This window comes from Peromyscus maniculatus, chromosome 3 (genome assembly GCF_049852395.1).
Source record: "Peromyscus maniculatus bairdii isolate BWxNUB_F1_BW_parent chromosome 3, HU_Pman_BW_mat_3.1, whole genome shotgun sequence".
Taxonomy (NCBI): Eukaryota; Metazoa; Chordata; class Mammalia; order Rodentia; family Cricetidae; genus Peromyscus; species Peromyscus maniculatus.
In genome coordinates, this window is record NC_134854.1 from 92728848 (window position 1) to 92751970 (window position 23123).

Sequence of the window (23123 nt, forward strand, 5' to 3'; positions counted from 1 at the left end):
CAGGCCAATCTGTTCCAGAGAAGGCATTCGGGAACTGAAAGAATTCACCAATCGGTTAAGAGGACTCTGGGGAGGGCCATTTCTCGTTGGTCATCGCTTCCGGAAAAGGGCCGGGCTTCCACATGCAAAACTATAATTTAATTGGTAGGCATGATGTTGACAACCGGGAGCGCGTCCGCCTGGTTCGGAGTGGCAGGGCGCGCAGCCAATCGCAGAGCAGGAGCGCGGAACGCTCACTCAATGGGCGATGTCCGCACAAGGCTGTCACTCAGGTGGCGGTGGCTGAGACGTGGCCCGGCAGCCCTGCTGCTGCGGCGCGAAGTTGGGAGGTGGCGGTGGGGTCCGTGGCGCGCGCTCGCGGTGCTCCGAGGCTCCGAGCGGCGGGACGGGCGGGCGCCGACGGCCGGGTCTCCATGCCCGCGCGTGGGGCGGGCCGCTGATGGAGCGCGCCACCCGGCCTGGGCCGCGCGCGTTGCTGCTGCTACTGCTGCTGCTGCTGCTGGGCTGCGCGGCGGGGATCGCGGCGGCCGCGCGCTCCCGCAGCCTGCCCGCGCCCACGGCGGACGCGGCGTTCGGCTTAGGGGCAGCGGCCGCCCCGACTTCGGCCGCGCGGGTGCCTGCGGTGACTACGGCCGAAGTGACCGTGGAGGACGCCGAGGCGCTGCCGGCCGCCGCTGGCGAACCTGAGTCACGCGCGACGGAGCCCGACGACGACGACGTGGAGCTGCGGCCGCGCGGCAGGTGAGAGGTTGCGGACCGGGATCCGGGTGCCTCTCGCAGGGATACGAGTGGCTGTGGACAAGCAGAAAGCCGCGACACCTTCTTCGCTCGATCAGAGTGCCTCCCCTGGTCCTGGCTGTGGGAGGGCAACAGCATCCTCAAAGGAGGATGAGGGCTGCTTGGAGAACCCAGCACCTGGCTAAGAGAGGAAAGTCCACTTCCCTGCTTTCATTGTTTTCGGGCTTAGCCATCCTCCTGGTCCCTTTTACACTCTCCTTCCCAAGTGTGTGACTCGTTTTATACTGGTGCCGTTCCGACAGCTGTTTTGAGAAAGGACTTTCGAAAGAGATGTCTACATGTATCCTTCAAATACAAGTACCTTGTGGCTCCTAGTCGAGGGCTTTTGATTTTCAGTTTCTCTAATTGAGATCTGCTGGAACACCTGCATCAGAATTGCCTGGGGGATGCTGGTTTAATAGACAGTTTTCTAGGCTCCGCCCCGGTTCCACTGAACCAGACCTTTTCTGGGTAAGACCCTGGAATCTGTTGTGTTGAGCAAGCACTCCCGACAACTCTTGAACACCCTGAAGTTCAAGCGCTCTGGTGAGGTTCTTGTATAGGTTCTGGCGGTTCTTTGATATTTAAAGGGGGTTACCATAGTTTATTTCAGTTGTGTTTCTTAGCCTTTTAAGCATGCAAATTCAAGAGACAAGTTTTGAAACAATTTTCAAAGTCTGCAAGAAATGTAAAACACTTTAGTGATTAAGTATTTTTCAGGCAGCACGTGTGGAGAAAGTGGTACTATTTAACAAAAGGAATGATAAAGGAGCATTAGGTAAAGCAAGACAGGGAGAGCCAGATCTAAATTAGAAAGTATTTTAAGTTTGTAACATAGTAGTTACTATGTTATAATAAGTATCAGAACCTTACAGCGACTACTAGAAATAAGCCAAGTCCTAGAATTCACCATACACCATTTGAATGCTTATATTTAAAAGGTTTTTAAGTAGTAAATAACACAATTTTCATACATTTGCAATGTATGGACTCTCCTGGATGAGTGGAGCAGCTGTGTAGAGTAAATTTACATGAAGTAGAGTGAAATACTTTGTTTTCCTTAGAACACACACCTACAGCAGCAGGTACACTAAAGCTGATCAGCGCCCACGACTCACTGGTGATCCCAAGGTTGAGCAGGTAGCCCCTGCCCTTGGGAGAAGTGTGTAGTCCAGAGGTCAAGATGAAGCGGTGCAAATGAAGTGTCCTGGGTGATGCAAGGCTTTTGTGGTTTTCATAAGAAATTCCTGTGACAGAATGATTTGGTTCTTAAAAATGGGTAGAATTCTGATAGATAGTGGACATAAAACAGCAAGAGGCATGGGTGCTGGAAATTATGCTGAGACCATTTTCGTGTGTGTGTGTGTGTGTGTGTGTGTGTGTGTGTGCTGTGTTTTCACCCCTACCCTAACAACATCATCACTTGGAAACATGTTAGACCTCCAGAATCAGGTGCCACCCAACTTCCTGACCAAGCATCTGCATTGTGATAGATCACCATATGATTTATATGCACATTAGTTTGAGAAATGTCATCTTGAATGGAAGTCCTGAGCAAAAGTTATGCTAAAATATTTCTCTAGCAACAGGGTTTACTGAAACTCAAGGTGAGGATACTAAAAGAACATTGTAGCAGTTCAGTATCATATGCCATTAGGAAAGATGGTTGAAACAGAATCTTAGTTGCAGCAAGTAAATTGGTTCTTCTTCTCTTGATGGGGAGTTGGTGGCCAGAAGATGACAGCAAACACGGGAACATCAAGAGGTTTAGGGAATCTGGGAAGGGAAGGGAAGGGGTGTTGGTATTGGCCCTGATGCCCCGGAGATGCAGGACATCCAGACTGATGCTTGGCAAGGTGGACATGAATGCCTTGAGGTAGAGGGAGGGCCGGACAGATAGCTACAGTTATAAGAAGGAGGAAGTGCTCACGAAAAAGCCCCAGGAAATGCCTTTATCTTCTAGAGAGGACAAGCACAGCTCGCTAGGGTAGAGTGTAGGCCTGAGTCTGCAAAGACTTGGTGATGAGCACAGTAGCAGTTTAAGTGCAGTAGTAATGAATTGCAGAAGGTGAGGCCTACTCTCTTCCTGCCCCGCTCCCTCCTTTCCTTGCTGTGGTCTCCGAGGAGGGAGCCTGTGTAGACAGGTTGAAAAAGAAAAGAATAAAGATGGCTCTGTATTCGAAGTGGCTCTTCCTTACCATCCCAGCACCTGGGAGCCAAAGGTAGGAGGACTGCTGTGAGTTCTGGGTTACAGAATTCAGGAAAGGGTCTGTGTGTCGGTCTGGAGCGGTCGGAGGACCCCTTTCTTCCTACTCAGAAGCAAGAGTGAAAATAGAGGAAATGGGCTGGGAGAAGAGTGTGTGATTCCTGGTGTGAAGTTAGCATGGTGTGAATGAGTGAGAAGCCATGGGGGCGTTGGGTCAGCAGGAGATAAATATTCAAAGTTTAGTAAAAGTTTTTTTTCTAAGTGCTCTTTACAAGTGAAAAACAAAAATCTGTGAACATCAGTTCCATAATTATAGAACGATATCCTGTTTGTTTCAAGGGGAGGGCTGTAGTGACTGAGCTGAGTTAACCAAGCGTTGATGGCAAACAGCTGTGAAGAACTATGGCACTTACAGGACGGGGGAGGTGGGATTGAAGGTCTGTCTTTTGTCTTTTGATGCATGCATAGCCGCCGGATGGGACCTCCTGAGATTCACCCTCCCCTTTGATAGCCTTTCTTTACCCATGGCATTCCACGTGATCATTCTGCATCTCAGGCATGTGACTGGCTGGATAAAGATTCTTTTTTTTTTTTTCTTCTTCCCAAAAATGTACGGTTGTTTTTCTAGTAGCAGTTTTCTTCTAAGCTTTAGACTAGTAAATGGTATGCCCTCCCCCACCCCACCCCACACACACAGAAAATTGGGAAGAACGCCTCAATCACACACTTAACTGTTGGATTTTATGGATACTGGCAGAGTTTATATTACCAGCTCTAATTTTAACATGTAACGGATTGCCAAGTGTTACTTGGTTCCTGCAGAGGGTTGGTCATTTCACACCAAAGACGTTCTGAAGTTATAAAGAACTGACTTGATCTTGCTTGTCACACTCATTGCGAAGTGTATTTCCTTTTGCTCTTGCTTGTTCTCTCTACTTCCTAACACAAGTATTACTGAACTTGACGTTTCTTCCTGGTGTCTCTATACACCGTTCACCCACTAACAGAAGTTTTGGGGTTAAATGAGATAACGTCAAATACTTTGCAAATGTAAGATGATTTAATTCCTCTTCATTTCTCTTTCCACTCTGCCTTTTCCCAGGCTGGGCGGATAGGAAGTAAAGGTGTAGAAATCTGGTCTTCCTCAGATTTTCAAATTCATACGCATAATATTTTGTTTGTTGTTTTAACCCCCCTTTAGGCCATTAATAAATAGTATGTCTGAATACTGTGTTGAGAGCATTGCCAATCATGTAGGCCTGTCAGTGTATACTTTTCCCTCCAGACTGGAGGGTAACCAAAAGTCACATTTAAAGAAGAATTTACACGTAACTTCCCAAACAGGTTGTAAGCCAAACTATACATACTTTGGGCCAGTAAATGGACTGTCTTTCCTCTCTACAATTGCCTTCAACTTAATTGATGCCTAGACTCTGAATATCTGTGACAGGGACTAGACCATTCCTTATTTGAACTCAGCTCTGTGTGTTCATTTTACAAAGGGACCTGTCTGTCAGTTGCCACGAACAGTAGTTAGAACTTGGTTCTTCAGTACCAATCACCTGGGATCTCCACCTGCTTTTTTCTTTTTCTTTTTAATGAAAGCAGCTGTTTATACATGTTATTTATACACATTGTTTTAAAACACTTTGAGGGACCCTGGGTGTATATCTGTGACAGGCAAATACTTAGCATGAGTGAGGCCTAGGGCTTAATGGGGAACATCAAAAGCAGGCAAGCAAGCAAACACACAAAACCTACCAAATAGGACAACAGTAACTGGTGGTAGAGAAGAATTTGTAAGGTACAGGATAAATGTAAAGGGAGGAAATTAAATATGCAGTTTTTTAAAACTCTGTTCTATTTGTGAGTAACCATTTTGAGTAAAACTGTTTCATTGTATAAATTAGAAATGCTTTTTTATTTTCCTCATGTAGCCCAGGCTGGCTTTGAACTCATGAACGTCCGGCCTCCACCACCTAAATGCTGGGGCTTTTTGTTTTGTTTTGTTTTTGGTTGTTTTTTAGAGTGTTATAATGAAGTCCAGAAACCTCAAGGACCCTCCCAGATTCCCTAGTGCTAGGATTATGGGCATGCCCCACCATATCTTACCTAGAAAAAAATGTTTTCTATCATAAAAAGGACTCTCTGTTACTCTTGTGTTACCTGTAAATTTGCTTAAGCTTCCTCAAGGTCTAGCTGATATATCAGAACAAAGCTCAGCTGACAGCTTTAGGTATTAATTGTTCTCATTTGAAGCCTGGCTGTTCTTAGGATCTGTTTAAACATAGGAGGCATGGTTGGAGGATTTACCTAGATGAGGACTAGGGCATCAAGTCCAATCAGTATTAGTTTTGTTTGTTTTGTATGAAAACACATGCTTCATATATGTTTTGGTGAAAGATCCTTGGCCCTATCAGATATACTTTACAAACTATGTATATATATATATATATATATATATATATATATAGTTTGTAAAGTATATCTAGTTTGTAAAGTATATTCACTAGAAGAAAATAAATAGAAAATATTAAAGTAAGCAGGGTTTTTGTTTGTTTGTTTTGCGTCAGAATTTCTCTGGGTAGCCCTGGCTGTCCTGGAACTCACTCTGTAGACCAGGCTGATCATGAACTCACAGAAATCTGCCTGCCTCTGCCTTCCAAGTGCTGAGATTAAAGGCATGTGACACACCACTGGGCAGAAAGTAAACAGTTGCTAATCTGTAAACTATTCAGTCCAGATAATGCTTTCTGTGACCTGCTGGGAAGTCCACAGGAAGTCCAGGACTCCTTTGAAATGACTTTAAGAAGGAGTTTAGCATCTACCAGAATGCAGCAAACTTAACTGTCAGTAGATAAAGTCAGAGCCCAGGGTTCTTTAAAATCAAGGCAGAGCCAGTTAAGTCTGTGTGTTCATTTGGCCTAAAGTCATTTCTGCTAAATCTGTAATCAGAGTGGTTACAAGATAAATGACACCTTGATGTCATTTCTGGAAGCAAAAAAGAAAGAAAAAAATTGCATATTACAGTAGCATACTAATCATTTGGGTGGATTTGGAGTTGATAGACTAACAGAGCTAGGAAGACTGTATTCCCCGGGCCTGTCCTAAGCTTATTTGTGAGTGATCCTAGGCAAGTTCCATTTCTTTGCAACTTTCTTAGCCTCTCTATTTGATGTGGATAATGTCTTTACATCATGTACTCAATTTGTGTAATAAACATTTCCTTATTTTACTAGGCTGGACACTGCCAGGCACTGAGTAGAGAGAAGCTCAGAGTCTGGCAGAAAGAACTTTGTTTACAGAATTAACTAGATTGTAGAAGATAGTCAGGCATCCTTATAATGGCATGAAGCTGAAGAAAATGGGAGTGTCACTGTCATACTATCAAATCCCTGAATATAGAAGAGTCAGGTGGAGCTGGAGACGTGTCTCAGTGGTTGAGAACACTTGCTGCTCTTGCAGAGGACCCAGGTTTGATTCCCAGCACCTATATGGTGGCTCACAGCCATCCATAACTCCAGGTGATCTGATAACCTCTTCTGACCTCCACAGGCACCAGACATACACATGGTGCACATACATACATGCAGGTAAAACACTCATACACATAAAATAAAATATGTCTTTCAAACAAATGTGAAGCGCCAAAGAAAAGGCTCAGTGGATGAAATGGCTTCCATGAAGCCCGATGACTACAGTTGATCTCTGGAGTCCAGATGAGGTGGCACATCTGTAATCCCAGCACTCCTGCATCAAGATGGAGGCAGAGACAGGAGAGGCACCAGGTGCTTACCTGCAGGTCAGCTAGCTCCAAAAGAAAGAGGAAGGAAAGACTTGACTCCCAAAGTTGTCTTGTGATATCCATATGTATAGGCGTGTGTGTGTGTGTGTGTGCACATGCAATAATAATAAATTAAAAATGTTTAATTTGAAAAAGAAACTCTCTTGGTCAGAATAGGCCACAGAATCACACAAGCAAGGGCGCAGTGGGAGTTTTACAGTGAACTTAGCAGGATTTCCAAGCCTGAGTTCCCAGGTCACTGTGGACCTATATAAGGGATCTTTGAGATCCAGTGGGAATCCATGGACTATAGGTTATTTAAATAATGTAATGGAATGAGACATTTAATAAGCAAGACCCTAATTAAAAAGCCAGATGTGGTGACACATACCTGTAATCCCCGCAGCACTCAGAGGCAGAAGGACTAGACATCCAGAGCCATCCTCTGCTATATACACAGTGTATCTGAGGCTGTAAAATACCCTGTCTCAACAGACAAACACACACAAAAGAGTGAACTTCTTTGCTTTGAGCTCCAACTATGTCAAACCTTCAATAATAATTATATTTCTTTCTTCCCAGAAACACTGAATATTTAGGCTAGTTTTAAATATTTTCTTTAAAGCTGGGGCTTTGGTAGCTGTAGGCTACCAAAATGGGTCAGCATGTGAAGGAGCTTGCTGCCAACCCTGATGCATGAGCTCCATCCCTAGAACCCATTTGGTGAAAGGAGAGAACCAACTCCTGTACATTGTCCTTTGACATCTGCAATTCAGATTATGGCACATGTATGCCCCCCCCCAACCAAACAAAATAAATATAAAGAAAATTAATGGAGTATCAAGCACTTGGCAAATGAAATATTTGAAGACAGGGTGAAAATTGAATGAACAAAGGAAGCTTGTTGGAAGGGCTGGAACCCCCTGGGGGGGGGGTGTTGTCATGGGTTGAGAGAGGTGTGAAGAGAGGGGATTAGCTTGGCAGCAGAGACAGAATGAGGTTAGGAAAGTACACAGGAGCTCAATTGTGAAAGCATTCTGTCCCTTACAAAGCAGTGGGCACAGCAGAAGTTCATCAGAGCTCTTCTATGGACTCAAACTCATCAGAAATGGGAAGAAATGGTCCCGAGGCCAGAAAATATGTCAGACAGGCTTTTACAATGTTTTGATGAAAATGAAAATCTGGGACCAGGGCAGGGGTAATGAAGAGACAAACTTAAGGGCAACTTTGGAAACAGAATCAGGAATACGTGGCTATGATCGTAGTGTCTCAAGAGGGCGAGAGAGCAGGTGGGAGTGAGGTCTCTGATACTCGTTAGGTGGCAGAGTGAAGGGGTGTAGTGTGAAGAGAGGAAAAAGTAGGAGAAAGAAATTGGGTGAGAGGTTTAATTTTCTGAGTATGTCATCCTGATAAGGGGTGGAACCTACCTGCGGAGCTGTCCTGAAAGGGATGGTGAACTGCAAATGCCATGTAGGTTTGTTTGGGACCATCATTTTCACGAGAGAGAAAAGTGGGCCCTGGCTTTCTGGGAAGAGCACGCAGTACAAACAGAAAGTGCCTGCTAGGAAGAGATGGAGAGCTATGGGAATGAAAGGTGAGAGTCTGTCGGAGGCAGAGGCCTCTGTGGGAGGAAAGGTTTGGAATGGTGCTTGCTGGGAATCCCAGACAGATGCGCTGCTGCACTAAGGAGCTAGGGCTACCAGAAGCGGTTAGAGATCGTGTTCTAGCGAGTTGTGAATTCTTTGCCTCCTCGGTTACAAATCAGTTGGCAGAGCTGATCTTAGCTTGAAATTCATCCTGGATGTCACGATACATTGTCTTGTGAGCCTTTAATAGTTTGTGATCGCTTTATATGACCGGGCAGTTTGTGTTAGATTGAGCGAAGTGAAACAGCTCTATTTTACCTTTTAAAAAAACGAGGCAAGGGGCTGGGAGATGGCCCAGTGGATAAGACACCAGCTGCTCGGCAGGTGTGAAGCCTAGAACCATGTTCCTCCCCCCCTCCCACCCTCAGCAAGCTGGCAAACGAGACTAGAGGGAATTGGCAAGCTCTGGGTTCCGAAAGAGATTCTGTCTCCATCAGGGAAGTAGAGGGGCAGGAAAAATGGCTCAGCATTCAAGAGTATTTGCTTCTCGTCCAGAGGACCCGAATTTGGTTCCCAGCACCTATGTCAGGCAGCTCACAATTGCCTATAACTCCAGCTCCAGGGGCGCCAATGCCTTTTGGCTCCACAGGCACCCACAAACATGACCTACACATGCAAAACATACGGATGTACATACTACACACCAAAAAATATACCCAGGGGAGAGGTATGGGTTTCTTCTCTATGTATCCTTGGCTGGCCTGGAACTCACTATGTAGACCAGTCTGGCCTGGAACTCAACAGAAATCGGCCTGCCTCCCGAGTGCTGGGATTAAAGGCATGCGCCACCAAGCCCAGCTAAAAATAAATCTTGTTCAAAAAAAAAAAAAAAAAAACTTTAAATAAAATGGAGCACAACTGAGGAAGACACCAGCTTTAGGCATGAAACACATATACATTGCAAAATAAATGCATAAATAAAAATTATAAAAAGCCCAACTGAGTGAAACTTTGAGGAGAATAAAGGCAGAGCCATGGAGGTGTGTCCAGGTCTGACTTCCAGGCCCTACCTGTGAATTCTTTGGTTCTTGAATAAGTTAAAGGGTTTTCATCTTGTTTGAAATAGCGCATTCATGGGGAGATAAATGCCTTTCTGTCCCCCCTCTTGTCATCTCTCTGTTCTGATGCCTGTGTCACCTCGGTCCTTTATTGTCCCTGCATTCAGCTGGAGCTCTTTTGCAAGAGTCTGGCGACTTGCTGCTTTCCTGGTCAATGGCAGTGAGCATCCATCTTGACTGTAAATTAGATGATCGCCGGAACCTCGTGTCTGCATTGTCCCGGTGCTGCTGCTCAGTTCCAGCTATGGCATAAGAGATCCCTCCCTTTAGAACACGTGCTATAGGAAGGAGTCAAAGTGCACCCCCTAGTATGTTACTGCCAACTTGTCATACACCCTACCCCGTAACACGAGAGGCAGAGGATTTTATAGGGTTTGTTTTGTTTTGTTTTGTTTTTAACCCTTGTCAGAGTGCTCAGGAGGTGGGGGGGGGGGGTGAGAATCTCTTGACCTCCAGAGTTCCAGACCAGCTCCAGCAACAGGTAGAAAGCTTAAAAGGAATTGAGCTGGTCTTTTCCTTTGATTTATAAACTAAAGTTATGTGGTGAAAATTTTATTTTCACAAATAAGATAAAGGGTTACCACTTTAAAATCCAAAATAAGAAAATTAATGTATAATTTGGTAATTACATTTATGTGTTGTTTGCTTTTTTAGACAGGGTTTTACTGTGTAGTCCAGGCTGGCATTAAACTTGGTGTGTTACCCAGACTGGCTGGCTGAGATCCTTCTGTCTCCTGAGTGCTGAGATCACACGGTATACCACAACACCTCACAAATTGTGCTTGGAGAGATTTCAAATGAGTTTATAGTAACTTATTTCCCTGATTAACTTATGGTTTTACTTTGTGCATATTGTACATCAAATGCAATGCAAGGAGTGAAATTGTACCTTATATTCCTAACCAGGAACATACTGATTTATGCATAGTTGGAATTTGTGTGGTCTTTTAAGAAGATGTAAATTTTTATTTATTTAGCCGGGCGGTGGTGGCGCACGCCTTTAATCCCAGCACTCGGGAGGCAGAGCCAGGCGGATCTCTGTGAGTTCGAGGCCAGCCTGGGCTACCAAGTGAGTTCCAGGAAAGGCGCAAAGCTACACAGAGAAACCCTGTCTCGAAAAACCAAAAAAAAAAAAAAAAAAAAAAAAAAAAAAAAATTTTATTTATTTATTATTTATTTATTTGTTTGTTTGTTTGTTTTGTGTGTATGTGCTCCTGCAGTGTGTGCTTGCACACACACATTTGAAGATTAGTGGACAACCTTCAGGAGTTAACTCTCCCTGGCTACCGTATGGGGTCAAGAACTCAAACTCAGGATGCTGGGCTCGGCATCAAGCACCTTACCAGCTGAGCCCTCACGCTCACCCTCATGCCCGACTCTTGCACGGTCTTTAAAGCAGGCAAATAAGCCCCGTGAATTCCTAGGAATTGAAGCCAGCTCAGGTGAAACCAGTGTTCAATGCTTTCTTCCAATGTGACATTTACAGTCTGCTAGTACCAGGGGTGTATGTCCAATGCAAAAAAAGATAATAACAGCAAGAAAAATCATTTGAGGGGTTCTTCTCAGAGTAGTCTTGACTTTGGCTATGTCAACTTTGATATACCAAGGAGCCTGTTAGGGCACTGCATTATAGTATTCAGACATGTGTGTCCAGACCTCAGGGGAGAGGCCTAGAGCCAGAGATAAAAGTTTTGGAGTTGCCGGCACAGAGGTGTGTTTAAAATCTTGAGACTGGCTGAGATCACCCAACTAGTTAAACATAGGGAAGACTATCGTAAGAGGCAAGAAAGATGAAGAGGAACCAGAAAATGGAACTGAGAAAGATCAGAGAATTGAGTGAAAAAATAATTTTTTATCTTTTACTTTTCAAAATTATAATATAATTACATAATCTCCCATAGTCCCTTTCCTCTCTCCAGTCATTCCCACTTACCTCCCCGCCTCTTCTCTCAAATTCATGGCCTTTTTTTTTTCTTTGATTGTATCCTCTTTCTCCCAAATAAATAAAAATATATGTCCACTCCATATAAAGTCACTCCTTTGTTTCAGGGCTGACCACTTGGTATTAGATAATCAAGTGTGAGGGGCTGGGGGAGCTCGTTCCCCTGGGAAGACTTCCTCCCACTCCCAGCATTCCCCAGTTGCCGATTGTTTTTTATTTAGGGTTGAGGCCCTCTGAGCCCCGCCTTCCAAGTTACCGTGTCCGTTGGTGTCGTTATTGTCCAGGTCTTCTTTAGACAGCTGTGTTGATGAGCATTCAGGGATGTAGCTTCTCTGACATTTCTAGGAGATACAATCTCACAGCAAACTTCCTGTTCCTCTGATTCTTACAGTCTTTTTTCCACTTCCTCTTCTGAAATGATCCCTGAGCCTTAGGAGTTATATTGAGATGTAGTGATTGGGGCTGAGTACCACATGATCTCTTGGTCTCTTGTCCTCTGCATTTTAATTGGCTGTGGTTTTCTGCAATAGTTGCTGTCTGTTATGTGTGGCGGGGAATTAGGAAAATATCCAAGAATGGTGGCACATGCCTTTAGTGCCAGTACTCGGGAAGCAGAAGCAGTAGACCTCTGTGTTCGAGACCAGCCTAGTCTACATAATGACTTCCAGGACAGCTAGGGCTATAAGGGTTTCCAGGGCTTAGAGAGACCCTGCCTCTGGAAAAAAAAAAAATGAATGAATACATAAATCAGGAAAGTGGTATCTCAGAAGCCACATAAAGAGTATGTTTCACAAAGTGCAGGAGTGATAGTTGGCCCTGAGTATTTGTCATTGTGAAGGTCAACAGTGACTCCAGAGAGAACTGCTTTGATACTGTGGGAGTTTTGTTGTAGAAAGACACAAGAAAGGGATTAGAGGCTAGAAATAAGAGTGGTTTGTTTGGTAGTTGGACTTTTGCGTTTTTTTAAGAGTGGGCTATGAGACAGGGTCTTTCACTGTAGTCCAAGTTAGCCTTAAGCTCTTAATTTTCCTACCTCAGCCTCCCAGATGCTGGGAACAAAGGCATATCCACTAGGCCTAGCTGGTTCTGATTTTAAGTTGGGAATTATAGGAGATTTGAATCCTCATTTTGTGTATTCAGGCTGCCATAATAAAGTCCCGTAGACTGGGAGGCTAGAAACAACAGAAATGTTTTTTTCCACAGTGTGGATAAGAGAGATGGAGGGTTGTAGGATCAGTGACTCATACCTTCTCATGGAGTCAGAGGTTTGTTGGAGTCAAAGAAGAAGCAAGCTGCTGTGGATATTGCTCTATATAAATAAAACACTGGCCAGTGACCAGGCAGGAAGTATAGGCGGGACAAGGAGAGAGGAGAATTGAGGGAACAGGAAGAAGGAGGGAGAGACACTGCCAGCCACCACCAGGACAAGCAGCATGTAAAGATGCCGGTAAGCCACGAGCCATGTGGCAAGGTATAGATTTTATAATAATGGGTTAATTTAAGATTTAAGAACAGTTAACAGCTTTCCTCTCTGAGCAAGATGGCTGGGGGTGAGGTTGGAGTGACTCTCGGGCAGCCACATCTTTCCCGACAGGATCTCGCCACATTGGATGTCACCAAGTTGACACCACTTTCACATGAAGTTATCAGCAGACAAGCTACAATTAATATTGGTACAATTGGTCATGTAGCTCATGGGAAGTCCACTGTGGTAAAGGCTATTTCTGGAGTTCACACCGTCAGATTCAAAAATGAACTAGAAAGAAATATTACCATCAAGCTTGGATATGCTAATGCTAAGATTTATAAACTTGATGACCCAAGTTGTCCTAGACCAGAATGTTACAGGTCATGTGGAAGTAGTACACCAGATGAGTTTCCTACAGACATTCCAGGGACCAAAGGGAACTTCAAACTAGTCAGGCATGTTTCCTTTGTTGACTGCCCTGGCCATGATATTTTGATGGCTACGATGCTGAACGGCGCGGCAGTGATGGACGCAGCTCTTCTGTTGATAGCTGGTAATGAATCATGTCCTCAGCCTCAGACTTCTGAACACCTGGCTGCCATAGAAATCATGAAACTCAAGCATATTTTGATCTTACAAAATAAAATTGATCTGGTAAAAGAAAGTCAGGCTAAGGAACAATATGAGCAGATTCTTGCATTTGTACAAGGAACAGTAGCAGAAGGAGCACCAATTATTCCAATTTCTGCTCAGCTGAAATATAATATTGAAGTTGTCTGTGAGTACATAGTGAAGAAAATACCAGTGCCCCCAAGAGACTTTACTTCAGAACCCCGTCTCATTGTTATCAGGTCATTTGATGTCAACAAACCTGGCTGTGAAGTTGATGACCTTAAGGGAGGTGTAGCTGGTGGTAGTATTCTAAAAGGAGTGTTGAAGGTAGGCCAGGAGATAGAAGTGAGACCTGGTATTGTTTCCAAAGATAGTGAAGGAAAACTCATGTGTAAACCAATCTTTTCCAAAATTGTATCACTTTTTGCGGAACATAATGATCTTCAGTATGCTGCCCCAGGTGGCCTCATTGGAGTTGGCACAAAGATTGACCCCACTTTGTGCAGAGCTGACAGAATGGTGGGACAAGTGCTTGGTGCAGTTGGAGCTTTGCCTGAAATATTCACAGAACTGGAAATTTCCTATTTCCTGCTTAGACGTCTTCTGGGCGTCCGAACTGAAGGAGACAAGAAAGCAGCAAAGGTCCAAAAGCTGTCTAAGAATGAAGTGCTTATGGTCAACATAGGATCCCTGTCAACAGGAGGAAGAGTTAGTGCCGTCAAGGCTGATTTGGGCAAGATTGTTTTGACTAATCCTGTGTGCACAGAAGTAGGAGAAAAAATTGCCCTTAGCCGAAGAGTTGAGAAACATTGGCGTTTAATTGGTTGGGGTCAGATAAGAAGAGGAGTGACCATTAAGCCAACTGTAGATGATGACTGAAGAATCCGAGTTAAACAATGCCTTGGGATGGAATTGGGATTTCTTTTAATGTCTAGGGGTATATTTTCAAAGCAATACTAGGGAATTAATTTCGTAGCTCATTACCTTAGTAGTAGCTGTAAGAATATTCTCATTTTGGTGATGAATTTAACCTCAACTTCTAATATAGGGCCTACAAGTAAATGTTAAAGTACATACTATATTGGGTTAAATCTACATTTTAGCAGAAGTTAAACATTCCAAAATGATGTCTGATTTGTCAATGAGTGAAAGTTTGAAGTGAAACTTCACGACAACCAGCCTTTGCTATAGCACACATATCATGAACCTATCTAAAATGAAATGGTCTCTTCATGATTTTATCCAGGAGTGGCTCCATGGTGAAGGACAGTTGTTGCTGTCAAAAACAAGGGCCCGCACTTTCCGTGACCCACTCCCTTTATTTGGTCTTCTGTTATCTGAAATTGGAAGGGAAGGAAGACCAGTGAGCTCAAATGAGCAAGGCTCTTAGAAATTGAGTGCTCAGTCCCTTGCCACAGGTGACCCTTTGCTCTTAGCTTTTTCCGGGATGGGACCAGGACAATCCAGCACCAGAAGGTCTCACCCTCTTCCAGTACCCTGAGACTGTGTCTTTCTTATTTACGCCTAAAAATCTCAGTCTTCCCTCACCAACAAATAGTATTATAACGATGGATGATAAATGATAGTTGACAAGGTTCTGTCCAGGTTGTGTTTTCTGGGGTCTTTGTTTTAGTAACAGAGTCTCCTGCATGATGAACAAGCACCCTACTGCTGACTACTGCCCCTAGCTGTAGTAGTTGGTAGGATTATGGTGTAAATTATGCTGTTAGTAATCTTTGAGCCTTAGAAGAGATAAAGACTGTTCAAAAGCAGAGTGTGTTGGTTCTAAGTCTATCCCCCACGTGCCTGCAATTTTCCTGTGCTGTGCTTTTGAATTAATCGTGATTTTGCTTAATTAGATGTTCTGTTAGAGCAGTGATTTCCAACTCTAGCTGTCATGAGAATTGCTGGGGAATTAAAAAAAAAAAAAAAAAGGCCAGGCAGTGGTAGTGGTGGTAGTGCATAACTTTAATCCCAGCACTATGGAGGCAGAGGCAGCTAGCCTGGTCTACAGAGTGAGTTCCAGGACGGCCAGGGCTACACAGAGAAACCCTGTCTCTAAAAACTTGGCAGGGAACAACTCCCCAGTGTTGAGAACGAAGTTTAAGGGGTTGAGAAATACACATACTGAGTAATGTCACTGGCTTTTGGTAGTTTGATATTTGATACTCTTGTTTGCTTTTCTTTTGATTTGCATAAAAATGGGATTTAATTCCACAATTACTGTGTTGTGATCTTTTGCATACTGAAGCTGCCTTATAGAGGTGTAGGACTGTGGCTGTGAGTTTTTAAGAGTTTTGAGGAAACTGTTGACGTTACGTATTTGATTGACTCTGAAGGGTTGTATTGTAGCATGAAGAACACATTTAAATAAAACAAGGTTCTGAGTCAAGCATTAATTTTATATCCATGTGCCCATGTGTTTTGTAGATACTTTATACTAGAAATTCTGGTGTGAGACTGAAAATATTGAATGGCTAATGTAATCTCACGTCAGAACTGGAACCAGAATCTCTTATCATTCATTTCAAGCATCTGTGAATATCAGTTTTGTACAGCGCTGTGCTTCATATAGTGGCCATGCAGGTATGAAAGCAATGGACCTTGTCTCAAAAGTCACTTCAAGACAGGCAGTGGTTATGCCCTTAATCCCAGCACTCAGGAGGCAGAGTCAGGAGGATCTCTGTGAGTTCAAAGACGAGGCTGGCACCAAAACTATACAGAGAAACCCTGTCTCAGGGAGGGGAAAAAAAGTCACTTCAAATCAGTGCAGTGATTCTCAGCAAAACATGTACGTGATTTAAAGTTAGTCTAAAAGAATCAGGGTCATGAATATGCCACCTAAAGCTCTATTTCTATGCTCTATGTAGCCGCCAAGGATGAGATGTGTGCTAGTTTTTTTACAGAGGAGTAGAACTAATAAGTGCAAATAACTAGATTCATAAATCTCATTTCTTTCTTTTTTTTTTTTTTTTGAAAGACTTCATTTGGTGATGCTTTCAATGAAATAGATAACTTTGGGGGCTTGTTCATTTTTTTGTTTTGTTTTGTTTTTTTTTTTGGTAATTTTACTGAAAACAGATATACTTAAGATTGATGCTCAGGCCAAGCGTAGTGTCACAGGCCTATAATCTTAACACTCAGAAGAATGTTGAGGCTGGAGGACTGAACTCAAGGCCGTGTAGGCAAAATAACATTAAAAAAAAAAAAAGACGTGCAAAAATCTTGACAAGCTAAGACATTTTGCCAATTTTCAGGAAATTATTCTTATACTAATTGAGTATTAAAGAACATAAAAGGAAAGTGGAAGATAGCTTGTTGTTCGGGATAATTATATCCCTAGTCAGGCTGCTTGCTAATCTCCAGCAAGGCTGGAGGTCTCAAAAAAAACTGCGGGGAAACTTTTAAGGGCATTAGAATACATAAAACATGAAAATGGAATAGGATCTATTGAGAGAAGGATACAAGCAGGAGAGGTATGCAGGGAAGCGAGAGTGTAATTGGTAAACGGTCTTATTAAAAAAACATGGTGCCAGCTGTTGGGGTGAATTCTGAAAAGTCAGAGAAGCAGAACAAGCCATAGCCAACTCACCTTGACAACTCATCCGATCCTGTTTCTACGAATCCTCAGACTGAAAGCTGAGTCCTCACCTGAATGGACCTCAGCTGAACTGCTGCTTAAAAGCCTCTAGTTCCTGGTCCTCATGCCTTATATACCTTTCTGCTTCCTGCCATCACTTCCTGGGATTAAAGGCATGTGTCTTACCCAAGCAAGACATGAGATCTCAAGTGCTGGGATTAAAGGTGTGTGTTCCAAAAAAAAAAAAAAGAAAAAAAAAAAAAAAAAAAAAAAAAAAAAAAAAAAAAAAAAAAAAAAAAAGAACAGTTAACAAGAAGCCTGCCATGGCCATACAGCTTATAAGTAATATAAGCGTCTGAGTGATTATTTTATACGTGGGTTGTGGGACTGCGGGGCTTGGTGGGATCTGGAGAGAAGCCCTCCAGCAACAGCAAGCAGGAAAGAAAAGCCTTGGTGGCTGAAGTGCAATGCTTGAAATGAAGTCCTGACGGAGTCGAGGGCCTGACAGGAGAGGCCGATACAAGATAGACACAGTAAAAACCCAGAGAACTGAGGAAAAGTCATGTGAGTTAGTGACAGTCACCAGCAACTAAACTCTTCCAGGAATAAGCTGGTGACCTATGAAAGGGACAGCACAGGACCATTAGGAAGGTTGATGGATGGAACGGAATTCTGATCCCAAGAATTTTGAGGGAGAAGAGGAAGGAAATGGGCCAGAAGTAGCAAGGAGATGAAAGGCCTGGTAGTCAAGAGTCACGGTAGGAGAATGTTCTCCCTTCCTTGGGGAAGTAGTGTTCTTAGGGAATGTTCTAGGAAAGCAAGCAGCAGAGTGAGAATTTGGGGAGGGGGCTGAGAGTGAAGGTAGCGAGAGGGCTGGGTCGGGGCTTATTCAGGTAAGTGCTTGCTGCAGAAGCACGAGGGCCCAGGTAGAAGCTGGGTGTGGTGGTACACTACTGTAATTCCAGCCCTGGGGAAGCAGAGACAGGAAGACCCCCCGGGGCTCCAACCTACACACGTGTGCACACATACACATGCACACACACACACATGCACACATACACATGCACACATACACACATGCACACACACACATGCACACATACACATGCACACACACACACATGCACACATGCACACACACACACATGCACACATGCACACACACACATGCACACATACACATGCACACACACACACATGCACACATACACATGCACACACACACACATGCACACATACACATGCACACACACAAGAAAGTCTGCAGAGGAATGTGTTGCAAAGGAGTGGATCTCAGGAGGTGAGGAAAGAGCAGGAGAGGACACAGCCAGGATGTTGAGGATGATGAGGTGATGGAAGGTGATGAGGATGTGGAAGGAGGGGAGACCTAGGAATCGAGGGCTCTTCATCAGAGGCTTGAGCAGACAAAGGGTGTGGTGAAGTTAGTTGTCTTGCTCTAGAGACAGATAGGTGACAAGACCTTAAAGGTTGAGGGGCAGTGGTCTCCCCTCTTTTCTTTCTGATGGGACGAACTTTCTTTCAAGTGATTGAATAAGTGCACATTGTCTTAGATTGCTTTCCAAATTTTGTTCTATTTGTTTTTCATTTGCAGATCCTTAGTAATTATCAGCACTTTAGATGGAAGAATTGCTGCATTGGACGCTGAGAATCATGGGAAAAAGCAGTGGGATTTGGATGTGGGATCTGGTTCCTTGGTTTCATCTAGCCTCAGCAAGCCGGAGGTAAGAAAACTCAAGTTGTGGTGAGAATCGCTGCTGTGTCTTCTTGTGAAGCTTGAGCTCGGAGCCTTTGCCTGGGTTGGAGATGTCAAGCGTCACTTCACGTTTCTGTAAAATGGGGTGGATGGTAGCACCCGCTTCTTAGGATTGCTGCAGGCATTACATGTGTTAATCACATAAGTAACCAAGAAGCCATGTCTGCTATATCCAGATAGCACATTACCTGGTTGATGATGTGGTCATCTTTTCGTATTACCATCATAGGATCCCCAAGAAGGAGCAATAATTAAGATTTTCTGGTTAGAAATCCATGCTGCAGAACCCTATGCTTTGTTATTCTCTAAATTTTTTCTTAAGTATTGTAAATCCTAATTGTTTTTTGTATGGTCCAAACCAGGTCACTTAAATATATATATATATATTATGGTAATTATATATAAAATAATATCTTTTATTAGAGTGGAGGAGGTGGAGGAGAGAAGGCCCAGGCACACAGGCACACAGGCACACGCATCCAATATTGCACATACGGAGGTTGTAGGTCAACTTGATGCACTCAGTTCTCTCCTTCCACTGTGGGTTCCAGGGACTGAACTCCAGTCATCAGGCCTGTGTGGCAGGAGCCTTCTCACCAGCCCTAAGTACACTACGTTTCATCTAATTCTATTTATCGCAGAAAATTTGTGCTTCCTGGTTCTGAGCTCTGGGTTATAGAGAGCAACAAACATTGAGACCCGTGCTTCAGCTCCACCCCTTGGCAGGTTCGTTCCCCCTCGGTGAGGAACTGCCCATCTTGGGGTGGTGCCGTGGGGAGGAGTGGAAGAGAGAAGCTTACTTTCCAGTATTTAACCTTGACTCTGGGCTGTCTCCTGAGCTTTAGTCTGTATTTTAAGTAAGTCCATCTTGAGAGCCGCGGGAGGGGACCTGCAGTCAGTCGCCTGCTGAACGCCCTCAGTCTCCTCCCACATCTAGTCATTGCTAACTGTGGACACGCCCACAGTCTTACTGTCATTGGTGGAGCTCCGGGATGGGAACACTGCTACCAGCCTCCTTTCCGTACCCGCACTTCTCGTGTGTTCCAGTAAACCCAGCCTGGATCGTTTCTGCGGCTCTGAGGAGGGGACTTAAGCAAACAGTCTTGCAGAGTCTCTACATCTCCTGTGCGCTAGACTTTGGGCAAGCAGTGTGTACGATGCTTTTGGGTTTGTCAAACCGTATGCTGACGCATGTTTTGGGATTCGTGAGCTTCTGTTGTTAAGAATTACTGGTGTGAATAGCAAGTTCATTGTCTTTAACCTGAAGTCAGATTTTAGGAATGGTATTCAGATGTTTATTTGTGCTCTCTCTTGTGGGATTTTCCTTATTTTTAAACTAGACATGAAGATGATCAGCAAAATGAGATTATAAGCCATTTCTATCTGAGATCATTTCAGCGTGTTGTAGTGATTCAGAGCATGTGTGTATTTGCAAACTGAAAATCCGCACACAGCAATGGGTGGGCTGCATGGCATGACCAAGTAGAATGTGAACAGCTGTACTAACCAAAGTGCTAACAGCTGTGAACAAGAGTTCAGGGTCATCCTCAGCTGCATAGCAAGTTTAAGGTTTGCCTGGGTTGTCCTGGCCTTCCACCCCACCCCACGCAAAGACAAAAAAAAAAAAAAAAAAAAAAAGCTCAGTAGATACTTTTCATGCAAGAAGAAAAAAAAAAAATCCATGGCTCAGTGGGTAAAGTTGCTAATCTTCCAAGCCTGAATACCTGAGTTCGAAGCCTGGGCCCACATGATGGAAGAGAAGAATTAACTCCCAAAGGTTGTCCTCTGACTTCCACATTGCACCCGGTGGCTGTGCCTCACCCATGCACAAATCAATCAATCAATTAATTAATAAATATAATTCATTTTTAAGCGTCCAGAGGGTGTTAGATCCCTTGGAGCTTGAGTAGCAAGAGGTTGTGAGCTACTCTGTGTGGGTGCTGGGATCTGAACTTAGGATCTGAACTCAATAACAGAAAGTTCTCTTATTGCTGAGCCATCTCTCCAGCCCCCCAAAAAATTAAAGTGTGTGTGGGGAGCTGAGACCTCTTTACATTATCTCATTTTTAATTTTCTAAAGGCATTGATCATTTGTGACAACATGATAGCTTAATATATAGATATGTTAATGATGTTATTCTCAGCATCATAATGTGTAATTGGTGTTCCTTATAGTAACCCTCCTGATGTTGCTAAGTCAATCTACTTTATAAAATGTTGAAAATCAAATCTTAGAGCTGTGATTTCCTTGAAGTTGCAGTCCTACTGTGTGATAAAGACTTCCCAGTTGTACTTTGTGTATCTGCTCTGGAACCTTTTCCATGTTTGTATGTACACTTCCTGTATAGACACAGGCTGTTCATAAAATATGGCAAGTCTCAAACTATTGGTCTGACGAGCCTTCTACATTTATTTTGAAATTCTTTATTACATTTTTTTATTCATTATGTGTATTGTGAAGGGCATACATACCACAGTGCAAGTGTGGAGATCGGGGGACAGCTTTCGGGACTTGGTTCTCTCCTTCTACCATATAGGTCCCAGGCACCAAATCAGGTTGGCAGGCTTGTAGACAAGGGCTGTCACTCTTTGAGCCCCCAGTTCTTAAGTTTTATTAAGGGAGCTAAGGAGCATTTTTCTTTTATATTTGTCTGCCTTAGTCATTATTCTACTGCTGTGAAGAGACACCATGACCATGGCAACTCTTTTAAAGGACAACAGTTAATTGGGGCTGGCTTACAGTCTGGGATATCTAGTCCATTGTCATCATGGCAGGAAGCATGGTAATACACAGGCAGACATGGTGGAGAGGTAGCTGAGAATTCTCCATCTAGATTGGCAGACTGTAGGAAGAGAGAGAGAGACACTGGGACTGGCTTGAGCATTTAAAAACCCCAAAGCCCCTTCCCCACAGTGACACACTTCCTCCAACAAGGCCACACCCACTCCAACAAAGCCACACTTCCTAATCTTTATCAAGTAGCTCTACTTCCTAATGACCAAGTATTCAAATCTATGAGCCCATAAGGGCCATTGCTATTCAAATCACCTGTCTGTCTGTCTGTCTGTCTATCTATCTATCTATCTATCTATCTACCTACCTACCTATCTGAAACAGAGTCTTACTATAAGCCCAGGACAGCTTTGTATTCCTTATCCTTCTGCTTCAGCCTTCTGAGTGCTGGAATTACAGGCATGTACCATCACACCCAGCTACATATCTATATTTATAACATTAAAAATTAAAATAAATTGTTCAGGCGCCTGGATCTCTGAGTTTTAGGCCAGCCTGGGCTACAAATTGAGTTTCCGGAAAGCCAGAGCTATACAGAGAGACCCTTTATTAAAGCAAAACAAGGGGAGAGGAGGAGAAGGAGAGGGCGAAAGAGAGAAAGAAAGAGAATTTCCAAAAGACTTACTAATTAATAATAAACCCAGTACATGATAGCGTGACATGTTATCAAGATAAAAGAGGCACACTTTTTACACATTGGCAGATCTCTTTAATTTTCAGTTTAGTAGAAGACAACTAGATTTTTATATCTGCTTCTTTATTAAATATATTTCATTGTTGTCAGGCATGGTAGCTAATGACTGTAGTCCCAGCACCGGGAGATGGAAGCCAGCCTTGGCTACATTGTGACTTCAGGGCCAGCCTGAAATATATGAGACCCATCTTAGAAAAACAAAACGAACAAACAAAAATTATATTGCATTTTTTGTTTCAGTTATATGAAGAAAAGTCAACCCCACACATAGGTTGTTGGAGAAGGGAGGAATATTTTAGTGGCCTTTTGTTTTGTTTTGGCACTGCCCCCAAACAAATGTAAGTTTCTGAAAGAGTCTGAAACCAAAGCAATTAACATTTTCTAAATGTTTTTTATTTATTGTTGGGTTTTTATTTTGTTTTCTTTGTGTAAGGGGCTCACCATGTGGCCCTGGCTGGTCTGGAACTTGCTGTGTAGACCTGCTTGTAGAACTTGCTGCCTCAAACTCACAGAGATCTGCCTACTTTTGCCTCTCGAGTGCTAGGATTAAAGGTGTGCATCACTCTGACCTTATTTTTATTTATGTGTATATGTGTGCCTGCTTGTGTTCCTCAATTGTGCAGCACTCACAGAAACCAGAGAGAGTGTTGGATCCCTTGGAACTGGGTTGTGAGCCATTGAATGTGGATGCTGGGAACTGACCCCAGTCCTCTGCAAGAACAGCAAGAGCTCTCAATGGCTGAGCCATGTCACCAGCTCCAGCAATGAGCATTTTATACTCTGTTGCC

At 43.6% G+C, this 23123-nt stretch overlaps 2 protein-coding genes across 2 annotated transcripts in view; both read left to right on the plus strand.

Annotated features, from left to right (window-relative positions):
* The first annotated feature begins 318 nt into the window (after positions 1–318).
* Positions 319–23123, plus strand: part of Eif2ak3 (eukaryotic translation initiation factor 2 alpha kinase 3) — a 72544-nt gene continuing 49739 nt past the window's right edge. The window contains exons 1-2 of the mRNA XM_042273441.2: positions 319–741; positions 18686–18815. Of these exons, the coding sequence (XP_042129375.2) occupies positions 440–741; positions 18686–18815 (432 nt within the window). The 5' untranslated portion in view covers positions 319–439. The remainder of the gene's footprint in view (positions 742–18685; positions 18816–23123) is intronic.
* Positions 12942–15897, plus strand: LOC143272385 (eukaryotic translation initiation factor 2 subunit 3, X-linked). Its single transcript, XM_076566897.1, has one exon. It carries the CDS (start codon positions 12954–12956, stop codon positions 14370–14372), a length of 1419 nt encoding a protein of 472 aa, XP_076423012.1. The 5' UTR covers positions 12942–12953; the 3' UTR covers positions 14373–15897.

Excerpts from the sequence above, each read along its gene's own strand:
- LOC143272385 (XM_076566897.1), top strand. The coding sequence starts at position 12,954 with ATGGCTGGGGGTGAGGTTGGAGTGACTCTCGGGCAGCCACATCTTTCC.